Raw genomic sequence first — 17,278 nt, forward strand, 5'->3', positions numbered from 1 at the left:
CCCAACTTTAGTAGAGTTAGAAAAAGGTTGATGCATGAGACAACCACAAAACAAAGTTTTAAGAGAATAAGAGTAAAATTATTCTCAAAATATATACCCCATTTTGTCCTCTGACAAAAAGAAGTAAAAAAGTTATATACTCCTCTTTGTTATCCTCTTCAAAAATTGAGGCATAAGAGTCTACAACATTGAAAGGAATGTCTTGGGGCCCACTTGTTTGACCAGTAAATTTCTTGATTAATTTGCTAGTTTTGTGTTGTCCTTTGCAATGATCAACCTCATCTTGATAACATTGATGATAGGAGCAGTGGAGAAAACTATTAATTCATTACTTTTTGGCCCTCCAACTTCTTATAAAGACTTGATGAGAGGAGTTATCTTCAACATAGCAATGATAAGCTTGGAATATGGAATGGTCTTAATTGTACTAGATCTTGAGTTGATGACACATGAACTTATGTGTTCCATAATTAAGTTTGAAAGGTTTGTCTTGATCGTATGGGAGATGTTCCACATCAACCCCTTATGATCCTTTCTAATATGATCTATAGTGTCATCTTTACGCACCACGCACCCAATGTGAATTTTGAATAGAACTTTGTATTTAGGTTTCATGTGAATGACCTTGGTGTTAACCTTAGGATATTCAAATAATTCTTTGATGATTTTGATCACCCCAACACTTTGATCGTAACTACTTTCCATGCACTTAGTGATGACAACAACTATTTGTTGAGTGACTTTGACTGGAAGCTCGAGAAAAATACTAGAGAGTTCACCATTTTTGTTTGCATTAGCAAGAACAAAAATTGTTTTAGGTTAAATTGTTCAAGAACATTATAGACGTTCAATTGTTTTAGGTTAAAATAATCAAACCACCCAATGCTTGCTTAAAGTAATATTTCTACTTCAGCTTTGATCTAAGGCATTAATTAAGGATTGAATCTTCTTGGAGATTGTTTGTGTGGCTTAAATCCTTTTTTAATTGGCAACCTGTGTTTGAGTAGTTCTAAAACTAAACTAAGAATTTCATAGAAGCTCCATGCAAACACTGCAAGAAACTTGACATATAGTGACAACACAAAGTCATGGGTAAAGGTCTGAAATCCGTAGGTATAGGGCAAAAAACATATATCAACAGCAAATTTATATATTATAGTCAACAAATACCAACGGTATTTTACCGTCACTACACCTATAGTAACAAAAGTTTGTCTGTTGGACAAAACAAAGAGTTTTACCTACGACTTTTGTACGGTGGACATAAATACTTGCATAACTTTATAAATTATACACCTTTGGTTTTGACTCCGTTACTATACAGTTTAGTGAGATTTGAATTCCGTGGATATAGATTTTGACAACAAATTTTTTTTGGACAAATAATTTTTTATATAGTAATTTTATTGTGCAAAAATTACAATGTAAATACGCAATAATATATATATACATATATATATATGAATCAAAATAAAATAAGAGTTCAATATCATATATTTAAAACTAACATAAAGTCTTACATACATATATGAAATTGAAAATAGTTAAACCATTTCTAATTGAGAGTATTTACTAATCATAAAAAAGATTGTCTTACTAACATAACAAAGTCTTATACAACCATCTCAAAAAGTTTAAGAAAATCACGTCCACCTAATTACCAAAACTTCATCCTCATCCACAAAATAGCTTTTAATCTTCACCTACAAGTAATAAAAAAGTAAAATAAAAACACTATTCGAATGTGAAAAGTAAAAAAAAAAAATATGAAAATTAACTAAAAGAAAAACTAAATACCTTTTTCATTGTCTTCGTTGTTGTTTGAACTAGGAGAATTCAAATGAGTAAGAGCACTAGAAGCATCGGAAATCTATCACAAAAATAGAAGATATTAAATATAAATAAGATAAATATTAGACCTACAAATCATCTTGTATGTTACATATGAAGATCAATAAAAAATTATATACCTGTCGTGCAGCTTGGATTATGTCATTCACATCTTCTCCACAAAAACGATTTTGAATCAAGGTCATAACATTTGTCAACAAACTTTTCATATATTTAAATTTATCATGTAACTCTTCATTTTTAGACATAGAAACTTTTGATTTTTTGGATTTAGGAAACTTGTCCATACATCACACATGTCCCTTCTTAGAAGGTCCTTGTACTCCAGAAAATAAATCATTCTTCCAAGACAAAGAGCCTTGTGTGTTTTGGAGTGATTGAGATGTTCCAACCTCATTACTATATTTGCTCAATTCTTCCTGAAATATAAATGAATCCATAACAAGTATATTAAGAAAGCAATATCCTAGATTAGCAAAACAACAACATCGAGTCCTTCCAATATTATAACAACTAGCATATTACAAATTTCAGCACTTGAGTGGTAAATTATAAAATAGTAACATTGAGTCCTTCCAATATTATAACAACTAGTAGATGGCAAAATCCAGCACTTGAGTAACAAATTATAAAACAGCAACAACAAGTCCTTCCAATATTATAACAACTAGCAAACGACAAAATTCAACATTTCAGTAACAAACTTCAACATTGATCATTGGCATATACTTTAAAGTAGCAAACTAACCACTTGAGTTACTATGAATCTTTACTATAAGTCACTCTATGAAATACTATCAATTGTCTTCCAAAACAAACAACACTATAAAAAATTAATTCACTATAATAAAAAAAGTAAGTCACTATATAGATAGAACCAATTAAAGCTCAAAACTTACAATCACTCTTGCAGCCTTTTCATTGACAATTGACTCATCTTTACGAGTACAAGTTTCAACGTAAATCTCTTCACGTCTAGGTACCACTCCTTTGCTCTTTTTTTATCTAAACATAAACAAACAAGTTAAATGTATTTTATTTTTTAATTACAATTCACCCCATGAAAAGTACAAATTGAAACAAACCTTTTCATCAATAAATTTTGGGAGACTTTTTGTACCCATACAATAGACATCTTCGAACTTAGCATGATTTTGTCTATTAAATTGACTTACTTTATGCATTTCAGTCAAGAAATATTATTCAACATAACGAATCAGTTAATACTTATTTGAAACATAATAGCATTTATGACTTACTTATCCTTCATTAGAAAGCCAACGACGAACCAAATCACAATACTGATTTGGGTCAACCCTATCATCAGGTATTGCAGTTGCAACTTCATCTTCTGTCTTACTTGGATCATATGCATTTAACTTTAAATCACTTTTCCATTGTCTCCACTTCTCATTCAACTCAAATTTTATCATTTCTCTTATTGAGTCATTTATTGAAGGAATAAACTTAAATTTGCTTTACATAATGAGATATTAAAAATAAACAATAAAAGAAGTTATATTACAACTTTTGACATAGAAATAATTTCAGCATTTCTTCTTTGAAACTCTATTAATACCTCTATTAACTCAATGTACAATAATAATACCTCTATCAATTTCTGCATTTCTTCTTTGAATCTCGTTGACATATCTTTCCATGATTTGTAGCCGATTGGAGCATATTGATGTCTTCTAACCACACTACCTATGAAACGGTTAAGAGTTGTTGCTTCATTCCCAATGGGCCGACCGTGGTTGTCCAAATGAACAATTATGACATCACCGTCTCCCATAAATCTAGCATTCTTGTTGGACCTCTAACCCATTTAGGTTCTACATCTACAAGTAAAAAAAAAGTCATAAAAGCATAAATCACTATGTTTACATAAATAAAGTATAACAAATGAAATGATATAAAATTTATACTTTTTTCAATTGGTTCTTTTTCAGCTTCTATGTCAGAAGGAATAGAGTGAGATTCTATAGACTCATGTATGACAACTTCTGCAACATTACTTTCTTGCATGTCGGTTGCGTTTGTATGAGTGTGAACATTTTGTATTTCTTCGTTAACATTTGTCCGATTTCTAATATTTAACTTTTTTTCTTCGTGTCATTGTTGCTCCAAATAAAAAATACTTTTGAAATAATCTCAAGTAAGTATTATAATACATGAACAAAAAATTGGACAAACATAAATTCACGTCTAAAACATTAACTCAAGGTGCACACCTAAAACATATTCTCTCATTCTTCCTCTTCCTCTTCATTTTCATTATCACCAAGATTATCAACATCCACAACAACTTCAAAGAAATCATTATCATCCTCAACTTCAAGTCTAACTAAATCAATAACATTCCGAGTATCTTCACTTGTATCATGTATTATTTACTCAGAAATTTCTTCAACTTTGTTAGATTCTTCATCCCCCATATCATAGATATCCTTGACCTTTGCATTCAGAACAACAAAACAGTCCTTGTTTTTCTCATCGTATACATAAAACACCTTTTTAGCTTGTGATGCAAAAATAAATGGGTCATCGCAAATATTTTTTCCAGTATTTTTTAAAAATTTGAAATTCACAAGTGTCAGTCCAAACTTATCTTTCTTGACACCTCTCTTAATATCAATCCAATTACATTTGAATAGAACAACCTTGTACTTGCTAGAATAATCTAACTAAATTATATCAGTTAATTGTCCAAAGTAATCAATTTCATCTTTTGAAGTTTTAGTCTTTACAACTACTCCACTATTTAGTGTTTTCAAATATCTCTCTCTCTTCTTTGTGTGAAACCTAAAACCATTAATTGCATAACTAGTGTATCTTTTCACTACCTCAAATGGCCCATGAGTTAACCATCTAAGTTCATGAGTTACTTGTGGACTCATTTGTTCATCCAAACGTTGAATCTAAAACATTACATAAAAATAAGTAATTTGAAAATCATTAAACTTTAAAATAATACAACTCTTATATGCTCACCCTTTGTTGAAATCACTCAATAAACTTTTTACCATGTTGTTTATCAATTTCAAGTTGTGACAATCGCTGCGGCCGAGACTATCTTTTAAGAACTATAATATGTTCTCTAAAAATAATAATAGCGAAGTTAAAAATGTTCTACATAATATAAATTAGTATAAAAATTAAATATGATTTGATGTCTTACTCTATAAATGGAGCAACTGTGTCACAATTAGAAAGAACATATCTATGTGCTTGTGTTAACTCTTTTTTGTCAAGTTTAGTTCTACTCACTCTCTTTCGCTTCCCTATTTGTAACTTTTGTTGTCTTTTACCCCGCAATGATCTTCCAATAGGATGTAAGAAGGTCACATTATCTGAAAATGTAGAATCAATTTCATCAGCATTCCTTCTAGGTCTATTAAACCTTGTTTCAACCCCAGATAGATATTGTGAACAAAACGTCAAACATTCATTGGTCAAATAACCTTCTTCAATTGATCCTTTTGAATATTCTTTATTATGGACACAAGATTTAAGAGTCAAAAGAAACCTGAAATTTAATTTATTTTAGATATCTATGCCTTTTTCATTAAGCAGATTGTTAATAATAAAAGATGCATACTTCTCAATAGGATACATCCATCGATATTGTACCAGTCCAACAACTTTGGCTTCATATGCCAAATGAATTATCAAATGCACCATGATAGTAAAAAATGAAGGAGGGAAAATTGTTTCCAATTGACAAAGTGTCAGCTCGCGCCTTATAATTATTTTTGGATTTTCCATCTTGCTTTAACAATGTACCTATGATGTTATCACATACATTTTTTTCAATGTGCATCACATCAAGATTGTGATGCAATACATTATATTGCCAATAAGACAATGTGAAGAAAATACTCTTCTTTTTCCAAGGTTGTTCCCCATTCGCTAGACATTCTTCTCTAGATTCATCCATTTGCCTTAAAATATCACTTCCATCAAGTCTTCTAGGAGGATTCCTTAACTCCCACGTTCCATCAAAATCTCTACTATTTAACCTCCATTTATGGTTGGGAGCTAACCAACAACGATGACACATGTAACAATTTTTTTTACCATGACGTAACTATCGCAAGGTTGTTTCAATACCACAACAAGGACATGCATACTGACCTTTAGTACTCCATCCAGACATGTTAGCATATGTTGGAAAGTCATTAATAGTCCACATTATAACAACATGAAGTTGAATGTTTCTTTCTTATAGGCATCAAATGTTTCAATTCCATTTTCCCATAAGTCTTGCAACTCTTGTACTAATGGTTGTAGGTAAACATCAATGTTATTTTTGGGACTTTTAGGACCAGGAATTAGTAGTGATAACATGAAGAATGATTGTTTCATGCACATCCAAGGAGGGAGATTATATGGAATTACCATAACATGCCAAGTGCTATGAGTAATACTCATAGCCTTGAAAGGATTGAACCCACCATCAGCCACTCCTAATCAAACATTACGAGGATCTAATGAAAATATTGGGTATCGAGCATCAAACTCTTTCCAAGCAAGGGAGTTAGTAGGATGCCTAAGAAGACCATCATTCAATCAACCCTCATGGTGCCATCTCATCAACTCAACAACTTTGGAGGACATGAACAACCTCTACAACCTTGGTTTCAATGGGAACCATCGAAGAATTTTTGTTGGTAAGTTATTTCGCTTTTGATAAGTCTTCATCCCATTAGTTTGTACATCTTCATCTTTTGTTTCCCACCTTGACGTATCACACTTTGGACATACTTGATCATTTATATATTTATCCCAATATAGTACGCAATCATTGGGACAAGTATGAATCTTCTCATACCCCAATCCTAACCCTAAAATTATCTTCTTAGTTTCATAGTATGACTTTGGCAATTATTTTCTTCTGGTAAAACATCTCTTAGTAAATCTAACAACATAGAAAATGATTTGTCACTCCATCAATGAAGACACTTTAAATGATACATATGATAAATGATAGCTTGTTATACTTCCTACAGTTTGAATAGAGCATTTATTCATTCTCCCTCACAAATTGGTAAAACTTAGATGTTTCTCCGACTTCTGAATTCCTTCCACCTTCACTACAAAGTGGCTCTTCTATATAATCAATTCGAAAAATATCATTAATTAATCCATCCATGTCATGCTCCATTTCTACACGTTCATTAATGGTGCTTGAAGTTGTAGGCTTCTCACCATGAAATACTCATCGCCTATAACCTCTAAGAAATCCACGTCGTGGATTAGTTAAGTGTTCGTAAACAATTCTATGGGAATGTGAGTGACAGTTGGCACAATTTGTACAAGGGCACATTATTTTTCCATTGATTTCTAAATTTTGAAAAGCAAATTTAAGAAATTCATTAACCCCTTGAATATATTCTACACTTTTTTTTGATTCATCACCCATCCACGCTCTATGCGCCATTTGACCAAATGTTGAACAAAAACTCAAAGAAACGAAACAAACAAGAAAGGAAAATCAAAACAAACCAGATCAAACATCAAAGCAAAGGGAATATATATGAGCTGAAATTTGTGTACCTTAATTTGAATAAAACGTATTCAAACTTAATTAGAATAAATTCACCATCAAGCAAGAAAATATATATATAGAGTTGACTAGAATATATAATGCATAAAGAAGGAGTTAAAAGAAAGATTAATTTTGAAAAGAAAGTAGAAAGATGCATGTTTGTCTTTTATAAAAATAAAAAAATAAAAAAAAAAGAAAAGATAGCAATAAAATTGAATAATCTATAAAGCAAAATTGTAGAAAGTATAATAGAATATTGCAGAAAAAACACAAAAATTGCAGAAAAATGTAAAGGCGTGCTTACCAAATGGTACCTTGATTTGTAGACCAAAAACCTCTAAATCTACTTCTTCAAATGTAAAGGTAGGTTTACTAAATACTAAATTCCTTCAAAAGTTCAAACAAAAACAGAACCAAAATTAATAATCAATCACATTAGATTAGGAAATACTACGTGCACATACAAGTTACTTAATGAGCAAATCAAGTCAATAGTCATCAATACGTGGAAAATGAAAGCTTTACAAAACTAGATGATAAAATTGAATCAGGAATGAAAAATGGAGATGGAAATGCAACATAAATGAAACAAACAAGAAAGGAAAAACAAAACAAACCAGAGCAAACATCAAAGCAAAAGGAATATATATGAGCTGAAATTTGTGTACCTTAATTTGAATAAAACATATTCAAACTAGATGATAAAATTGAATCAGGAATGAAAAATGGAGATGGAAATGCAACAGAAATGAAACAAACAAGAAAGGAAAAACAAAACAAACCAGAGCGAACATCAAAGCAAAAGGAATATATATGAGCTGAAATTTGTGTACCTTAATTTGAATAAAACATATTCAAACTTAATTAGAATAAATTCACCATGAAACAAGAAAATATATATTTAGTTGACTAGAAGATATAATGCATAAAGATGGAGTTAAAAGAAAGAATAATTTTACAAAGAAGGCAGAAAGATGCATGTTTGTCTTTTATAAAGATAGAAAAGATAGTAATAGAATAGAATAATCTATAAAGAAAAATTGTAGAAAGTATAATGGAATATTGCAGAAAAATATAAAGGCATACTTACTAAATGGTACCTTGATTTGTAGACCAAAAACCTCTAAATGTACTTCTTCAAATGTAAAGGCAGGTTTACTAAATTCTAAAGTCATTCAAAATTTTAAACAAAAACAGAATCAAAATTAATAATCAATCACATTAGATTAGGAAATATTACGTGCACACGCAATTTACTTAATGAGCAAATCAAGTCGATAGTCAGCAATATGTGGAAAATGAAAGTTTTACAAAACTAGATGATAAAACTGGATCAAAAATGAACAATGGAGATGGAAATGTATCACCTCCTTGAAACCCAAGTATTCAAGTGTGTTGAAATGTAGTCAAAGGCACATGGAAAAAACTATTATGCCATATAAACTAAGGGACTACCATGGAGAGTGGCACTCCACAGATAACTTATGGTGGCTAGCACAAAATACATCACGCCATGACTTCTATTTAACAACATTGGAGCCTCGTTTTTCTATGATGCCTAAAAAAACTTATTTTTTATGACTTATCATATTCATTAATAATAACATGAGATTACAATCAAGTAAGTAGTAATGTTGATTTATATATCAGAAACAGAGAAAATTATATCATATTCGAAAATATCATGTAAGATTTCGGTTCAATAAAACAAGATATTATGCTAACAACCATGATTTTATGCTACAAAGATGACACATGAGAAGATAAAATAAAAGAAAAAAAGATAAATACGAACAAATTTTCCAATTCAAGCAAAACAGAATCACTAAATTAAAATTCCAATCATTCTCATTAAGCTATTTCACAAATGTCCTCGTATAGCTATAGTTCATACAACTACAGTTTATGAAAAATTTAAAGTTATCAAACTAATCCTGCTTATACCCACTTGACCTTCTCTGAAAAATTATCAAACTATAAAGTTATGCTATAAATTATCAAACTATAAATTTATCACTATAATCAGTATAATAGTAATATCAGTATAATAGAACATGTAATACCCACTTAGAAGAATAACATACTAAAAAGCACATAATCAATACAGTAATATTAGTATAATAGGACATGTAATTTCAGTATAAATTGAACAAAATTTGGTATCGTGTAGATAAGATTTCTGGCTGGCGGCGGGGAGTGAAGATTGCAGCGGCGGCGGCCGGTGAGGTTTCTCGTTGAAGGAAGGTTGTTAGATGAAGATTGATGTGGTAGAAGCGGCAACGAGGCTGCTCGTTGAAGATTGCAGCGACAACGAGCAGTGGCAGTGGCGAGGTTGCGAATGGAGGTGTTGTGTGGAGAGGAGGGTATTAGAAGCAGCGCAGCTTATAAAAGTTAGGACTTAGGTATTTGGCAACGGGAACTCAAAGTTTTGGGGCGGGACTGAATTTTTATTTTTATTTTTATTTTGGGGTATATCAACTATTTAACTATGTCACTAAATACCTATTTATACCTAGAATTTCTTGTTTAGTGTATGTTGGTATATTATATCTATACCTACGATATTTATGTGTCCCTAAAAATAAACATTGGTATGTGGCAAAATTCTTGTAGTGAAAACAATATTTGTATTGCTTGATCAAACCTACTAAGTATTCCCTTTCATACTCAATCAATAACTCATTAATCTTAGACATCCTTGGTTCCTCAAAAGTATGCAAGTTAACTTCCACTAATGGGTCTTGTGCTTCAAAGGTTGGCAATTCCCTCTAAATAGGTGATTCAATTGCATGACCTTTGAGATCCTCAGTTGAAATCTATTGAGACTCTTATTTCTCTAATTCGCCTTAACTTTCCTCCCCTGAAAACATGACATCAAATACCCTGGCCTCAACTGCCAATGTTTCTAGTTATCCATAAGGTCCTTTAGTTCATTAGGGGGACTAATCATTAAAAACCTCATCAAAAGGTTGTAAGTCGGCCAGAGCTTTAAGCTGAAATCCCTCATGAGTGAGATTGCAAGCCTCTAGAGATCCTTCATCTTATACTTGAGAAATTGTTATAGAACTGAGATAGGGGGAATATAACAAAGCCTTAAGCATTTTGACCCTAGTTGAGAAAGGATTCTTATCGGCCTCCACAGTTTCTAGTTTATCACCAACCCAGAACATGAGTATCTAATGAAATGTTGAAGGCACACTATCACTAGTGTGGATCCAGTCCCTTTTTAAAATGACTGAATAGAAATGTTTTCCATATATGACAAAGAAAACCAGTTTTATTTCCTTTATTTTTTTACCCAATTTCTTCAAGATTGGTATTGGCATAATATTAAGGGAAATTTAACTATCAATAAAGATTTTTGATTGAATATCTTATCATTCATCGTAGGTTTGATGAACAACGACTTAAGATTTTACCACATCAGAAGTCGGCTTTTCAAATAACATACCTTTGACTTCCTTAAAATTGATTAAGGTAGACCATTCAGTGTCTTCTACAAACATGTCTCTTTCTAGTTCCTTCATATGAGACATGTTCCCCAAAATTTCAAGAGGAATAAGGCTGATGGTATCTATAGGAGTCATGTTAATGTTTGCACCGTCATTAAAAAGAGTGTTTCATATTGACTCTTCATGAAACTTGGAGTATTATTCAAGTGTCTCATCCTATGAATAAGAGAAATCAATTGAAGCTGCCATATTTTAATAATTGGTTGCCTCTTGCAAGGTTAATACAAAGTGTGAATAATTTGTCTTAGGTTCAAGCTCTTCTTGGATGTGATTCATAACATCTAACATTGCATCATTAGAGACTTTATATGCTACAAATGTTTGAACATTCTAATTTGTTGCATCAGACACCTTCCTTATTAGCTTCATAGATTTATTTCTCAAATTACCTTCTCAATTACACTTTTCAAACTATTATCGAAGATCTTAGCTAAAACTTTACACATACACCCAATAAGAAAAATAGGATAAAAGTCGTTCGACTACTCAGAAATCTCCTTCTTCATAATCATAAGAATAAAAGTATAATTAGTCACTTTCACCAGTTTGCTATTCGCATGAAACTTGCATAAAAATCTCATAAAATCATTTTTAACATCATCCCAGAATTCTTTCAAGAAACCGAAATTGACTCCATCAAGTCTTGTGCTTTCAAAGTTGTCACACTCCCATATAATAGCTTCAACTTCATCTTCATCAAATATTCTAACCAGATGATTGCCTTCCTTCCTTAACACTAATAGTCTGAAAACAAAAATCATTTGTCTGAATGCTCATCACACGAACATATTAGAAATGATTTTTAAAGTTTAGAGATATTGATTCCTTAACCCCGTCCACACCTTTTATGAGAACACCTCCATCATTAATACTTAAGATATCATTGAGTCTCCTCTTAGATGAGATCACCCCCACAAAAGTATTTTGAATTAGTTTCATCCTCCTTCAACCACCTCACCCTTGATTTTTGTCATTTAATGCTACAATAAGACTTTGATAGTGAAAATAATTCAGTTGATAAAAAATTTATTTTCCTAACCTCGTTCTCAAATAAACTTTCAAATTTCTCCTTCACATCCAAATGATTAACACCCCCTAATAATCATCGATTGTTCGCCTATATTTCTATGTTTCTTATGTCACTCCTGCAAATAAGAATTAATGCTTTTATGCTTTTTCTTGAAGACAAAACCTCATGAACCCATAAATAACATATTCTTCCAATGATTCTGAACAAACTCACGATAACCCAAAATATCTTACCAGTACTTCAATATTATGAACGACATGGGTCCCAAATCCTCCATCTCATATGATAACATAACATGAAAATGATCAGACAAATCACTCTCCAATGCTCATTGGGAAACATGATTCCACACCTCACAAAAAGTATCATACAAAAGAAAACAATTCAATATACTCACACAATCCTCATCCAACCTAGAACAAGTAAACCTCCTCCCAATTAAAGGTAAGTCACTAAATGACTAACTTCAATCAACACATGAAAATTGTTGATCTCCTTCTTTCTCGACATGCTACCCACTCTTTTTTGTTCCTTCTCACCCTGGAATGAATTGAAATCCCCACAAAGACGACACATGCCTCCATAAGACAATAATTATGTTTTTCCTTCCACAATACTTGTGACATAAATATTAACCACACTCATCAACACCCCAATAGACTTCAAATCCCATCCAAAACAAGATAATGAGATGACAATGTAGACAATAACATTTCAACATAGTTAGGATCCCACAAAGTAAGGAAAGCACACATCATATGCTCCCCACAAAACTACACACAACCTTTTTTCACCCACCTTCAATTTAATTTGTGAGCAACTGTACATTTGTGATTCACGTTTTTTTACGACGGGTAAAATTTTAGAATCACTAATTCCCTCTTTATAGGAAATAACGAGGTTTTGCCTTCCGAAGGAATCCGATTGAGTCAAAAAAGTATTTTTAAGTAACGTTTTGGTTCAAAAATCTATTTTGTAAAAGCCCGACTCTTACCATTATTGGCACTGTTAATCACGATTTTTTCACCCCCTCCCCCCATTTTTCCACCCATTGGAAATAGCGAATTTTTGCCTTCCGTGGAAATCGAACCTGGATCATGGGGGATAAGTATCATCGTACATTCATTCCCACTACCAATTGAGTCATATAAGCATTGCATTATGACTTTGAGTCTTTTGCCTAAAATATGTGTTGCAAATATATTGTATGCATGTTTGTATTTGATTGATGTTAATTAACACGTGAACAATTTGTTTACTCTGTATATTCTATATCACTTATATCTGTATATGTGTTATTTTTGGATTAGTGACCTTTGATATTATTATGGAGCTAGATTGAACACCTCATACTTTAAGGAACAAGTTACTTAGAGATCGGGATGACAACGAAGCTATCGTGGAGTCTAGAGTTGGATGGCAATTAGATGCAGACAACTTGTTGTAGCTAGTGGGTCATTAGTATATAGTAGCCTTTGTTTAAGAGTTAGAATGATCAACTTAAAGGTAGTCAAGTTGTCAATTTTTAAATTGTTGTTGTTGTATTTAATTACGATTAGTCTCTTTCACCAACTAGTGATTTCCATGAAACTCGAACCTCATAAAACCATCTTTAACATCATCCCATAATTCTTTCAAGAAACCGAAATTGACTCCATTAGGTCCCGAGCTTTTGAAGTTCTCATACTCCCACACAACAATTGTAACCTCCTCTTAATCAAACATTCAAATTAGAAGATTGCCCTCCTAAACACTAATAGTTTAAAAATGAAAATTATCCTTATTATTCCTGATCACCCAACCATATTGAAAATGATTATTAAAGTGCTAAAAGACCGATCCTCTAACCCCTTCTACCTTTCCAAGCAAACACATGCATCATTAATATTTTAGATGAGATCGCCCCATGAAAATATTTTGAATTAATGTCATCCGCTTTTAACCATCTCACCCTTAATTTATGCCATTAAGTGCTATAATAAGACTTTGATGTTGAAAAAATTGAACTGATAAAAAATGCATTTCCTTAAACTCATCCTCATCTAAATTTATGGATTTCTCCTTCACATCCAAAGGATTAACATCCTTCTCAATGATCCTCAATTGTTCACCCATATTGTTGCTATGTTTCTTATGTTACCCTCACAAAGAATATTTAATACTTTTCAGTTTTTCCTTGAAGACAAAACCTCCCAAACCAACAAATGTCATATTCTTCCATTGATTTCGAATAAACTTTTGATAGTCTGAAAAGTTTGACTAGTAACTAAACATCATGAATGACCTTGGCTCCCAATCCTATATCTCATCTGGTAACATAACATGGCAGTGATTAGACAAACCTCTCTCCAACGCCCATTGAAATAGGATTCCATACTTCACAAAAAATTTCAAAAAAAAAATGATTTGATCTACTCATACAAGTCTCGTCCAACCTAAATCAAGTAAACTTCATTCCAATTAAAGATAAGTCCACTAAATGACTAATTTCAACGAATTCATTAAAATTGTTGATCTCTGCCTGTCTCAACATACTACCCATTTCTTTGCATTCCTCCTCACCCTAGATTGAAATGAAGTTCCCACAAACACACCAACACACCTCCAAATTCGCCTCTAATTAGTGAAATATTTGAGACAATAGTTATGTTGATCCTTGCAAATTACAAGGGGTATAAACATTAACCACACTCATCAACACCTCAGTAGACTTTCAAATCTCATCCACAACAAAAGCATGAAATAACAAAGCATGTGATAAATATTCCGACATAGTTAAGACCCCACGAAGTAATTACGCTACCAGAGCGACCACCAGAATGTTTGAAAGAAAAACATACATCATATGATCCAAAAGACTTACGAACAACCTTTTTATCAACCCCTCCAATTTAGTTTCATGAATACACATATCATTTGGATTTTTATTTTTTTAGCAAATTTCTAATTTCTTTGTCATATGCCCAAACATTTGATATTATAGCTAATTATGTTCATTAGAGCGCTACTACTAAGCCCCCGACTTTACCCTTTTAATATTGCATCTATCCCTCTCTGCCATCTTCGACAACTTTTTAATTATCTCTTCCATATCCTCATTAAAATTTAAATTATTGCAATTGCACCAAAACACCAAATATGTTTACCAACTACATCAACTTCTTCATATAAAACTTCCAAATGTCTCCAATCTCCACTACTCAAAGATCCAAGGGAATTAGATGAAGGAAAAATTAAAATTCATTTGATTAATTGCTTAAAAATTGTACCTTTTATATATATGTTGCATGATTGGCAAATTAGAGAAACATATAAGAAAGTACTACTTCATTTGACAAAATTTATGGGCATTTCTTAAATATTTTTTTGTATGGTTCTTAATTTAAAAAAAAAATGTGATAATAACAAACTTTGAAAATCATACGAAAACACTAAAAACTAAAATATCAAAGATGATAGAGAAAAAGGACAAATATGAACAACAACAAAAACAATTAGAAATTCTCTGAATCAAAATTTATTTCTTCAACATTTCAATATGAACACAATTAGAAAACAATCATAGTTTTTATCTTGTTGTAAAATAACATAAATTAGAAAACAACCAAAAACATCAGGGCAAATATGAAAAGAGGAAATCAACCGAACGTCAACAATCATAAAATCAACCTAATATCAATAGCAAACAATAATCACAAAATCAGATGAAATCAAAAAATTATTTCATCAACACAATAAGAAAATGAAAGGAAATTAGGGCAAATATGAAAAGAGGAAAAAATAGGGAAAACGTTACATCGGATAGGACGACGGTGGAGAGGAGCACGACGGTAGCGGTGGAGAAGGAGTGGAGAACGACAATGGAGATGAGGATCGGGATGGAGAGGAGAGCACGATGGAGAGGGAGAGGAAGAGGAACATGACAAGTTGATGTAGAGAAGGAGTACGTGAATAGGAATGGCAAAAAATGAGAAAATATTTCTTTAACTTTTATCAAGTTGAAAACGGATTATTTTAGCCTACCTTGTAGGATTAAGAAATAAGGATTAAGAAATAAGGTTGAAGCATAATATGTTTAAAAAAATTGATTAATATATCATATTAGATTGGTGCATCAAACAAAAGATTCTAGTATGATAGGATACATGTATTATATATTGTCTATTTATCGTAACCATCAAATTGGTCCTAAGAGTAATAAATCTAAATTTTGTTGATATAAGATTTATGATTACAAACTTTATTTAAATTTTGAATTATTATTATAGGTATATTTCTTGTTGGATCAATTTCGGCATAGTTTAATGAGGTGTATTAATTTCAAGATAGAATCCAATATGTTTTTTGTCGCTTGATTTGAACCCAAAAAAAAGTTGAATCTTTCTTCTTTTTTTTTTTTTACTTCCTTTCTTTTCTTTTTTCCCTTTCTTCCAATATGTTTGTCCTTTTCAAGATTAAATAACGTTAAAGAAGTTGACCCTCTCATATTTTATAGTGCATCTCAACATATGAAATATGTTTATATTTGTATATCAGTTTATTTATTATACAAATTTGTATTTATTTTAAGTGATATTTTATTTTAAAATTATCAAAATAATGTGTGATTAAAAATTGTTAACTTATCTGATGTTCTTACTTCTTAGTGTAAAATTTAATATTATCAACTGTAAAAAATTAATATAACCTTTTTTTGACACACAATAACATTAGTTTATAGTTGATAATATTAAATGGTAGTCCTCCATAATTGAATATGAGTAAAAAATAGAAGTATTTGGACTAAATATGAGTCAAATATATGTCATTTTTTATTTATATTTTATTATAAAGGAAATATATTTTTAAATAATTTTTTATAAAAAAAATATCCTCTAAGTTTTTTTTAACATTTGCATTGAGAAATAAAAAAACATTTCAATCTTTTATAAAAAAAATATATCGATTAATTCGAATTTTTTATAATTATTATAGATATTTAATGTTCTTTTTTGTTTTCAATATTCTTCTCAATTTTGGTAATCATTCACTACATATATTGGTGGATCAGCGTGAAAATAAAGATATATATCGCAATTAATAAAAAAGATTACACTTTTTTATAATTAAAGATTCAGTATTTTCTTTTTTTACTATTTATATATAAGCAAAGTGTAAACACCAAACACAACCCCCAAGATTTCTTTTATTCAGCCTTCTTCAATTGCTAATTTTTAGAGTAATTTTCTTCTCCTTTTGGTTTCAAAACCAAAATTCAACACTCAATATGATATCAATTGTGTCTTTTCGAATTGTGTACAAATGCTGGGTGATATTAACTGAATGGATCGCTTT

The 17,278-nt window shown here is 31.1% G+C and overlaps 1 protein-coding gene across 24 annotated transcripts; it reads right to left on the reverse strand.

Moving 5' to 3' along the window:
- Positions 1-1,471: 1,471 nt before the first annotated feature.
- LOC101514551 (uncharacterized) lies at positions 1,472-16,024 on the reverse strand. Of its 24 annotated transcripts, none has more exons than XR_012163120.1 (8): positions 15,741-16,024; positions 7,707-7,789; positions 5,033-5,204; positions 3,461-3,692; positions 2,751-2,856; positions 1,971-2,270; positions 1,798-1,870; positions 1,472-1,703 (listed from the first exon to the last, which is right to left on the reverse strand). XR_012163120.1 is itself a non-coding variant. In XM_073368498.1 (6 exons), exons 4-6 carry the CDS (start codon positions 2,136-2,138, stop codon positions 1,693-1,695), a joined length of 252 nt encoding a protein of 83 aa, XP_073224599.1. In that variant the 5' UTR covers positions 2,139-2,270; positions 2,751-3,692; positions 7,707-7,789; positions 15,741-15,962; the 3' UTR covers positions 1,472-1,692. The 24 variants fall into 24 exon arrangements, 4 of the variants coding, with proteins under 4 accessions (XP_073224599.1, XP_027186297.1, XP_027186299.1 ...); XR_012163130.1 differs by adding an exon at positions 8,493-8,567 and having other exon boundaries at positions 2,751-3,692; positions 7,717-7,789; positions 15,741-15,999; XR_012163129.1 differs by adding an exon at positions 8,503-8,567 and having other exon boundaries at positions 2,751-3,692; positions 5,122-5,204; positions 15,741-15,996.
- Between the last annotated feature and the right edge of the window lie 1,254 nt (positions 16,025-17,278).

Source organism: Cicer arietinum, chromosome 5, assembly GCF_000331145.2.
Source record: "Cicer arietinum cultivar CDC Frontier isolate Library 1 chromosome 5, Cicar.CDCFrontier_v2.0, whole genome shotgun sequence".
Lineage (NCBI taxonomy): Eukaryota > Viridiplantae > Streptophyta > Magnoliopsida > Fabales > Fabaceae > Cicer > Cicer arietinum.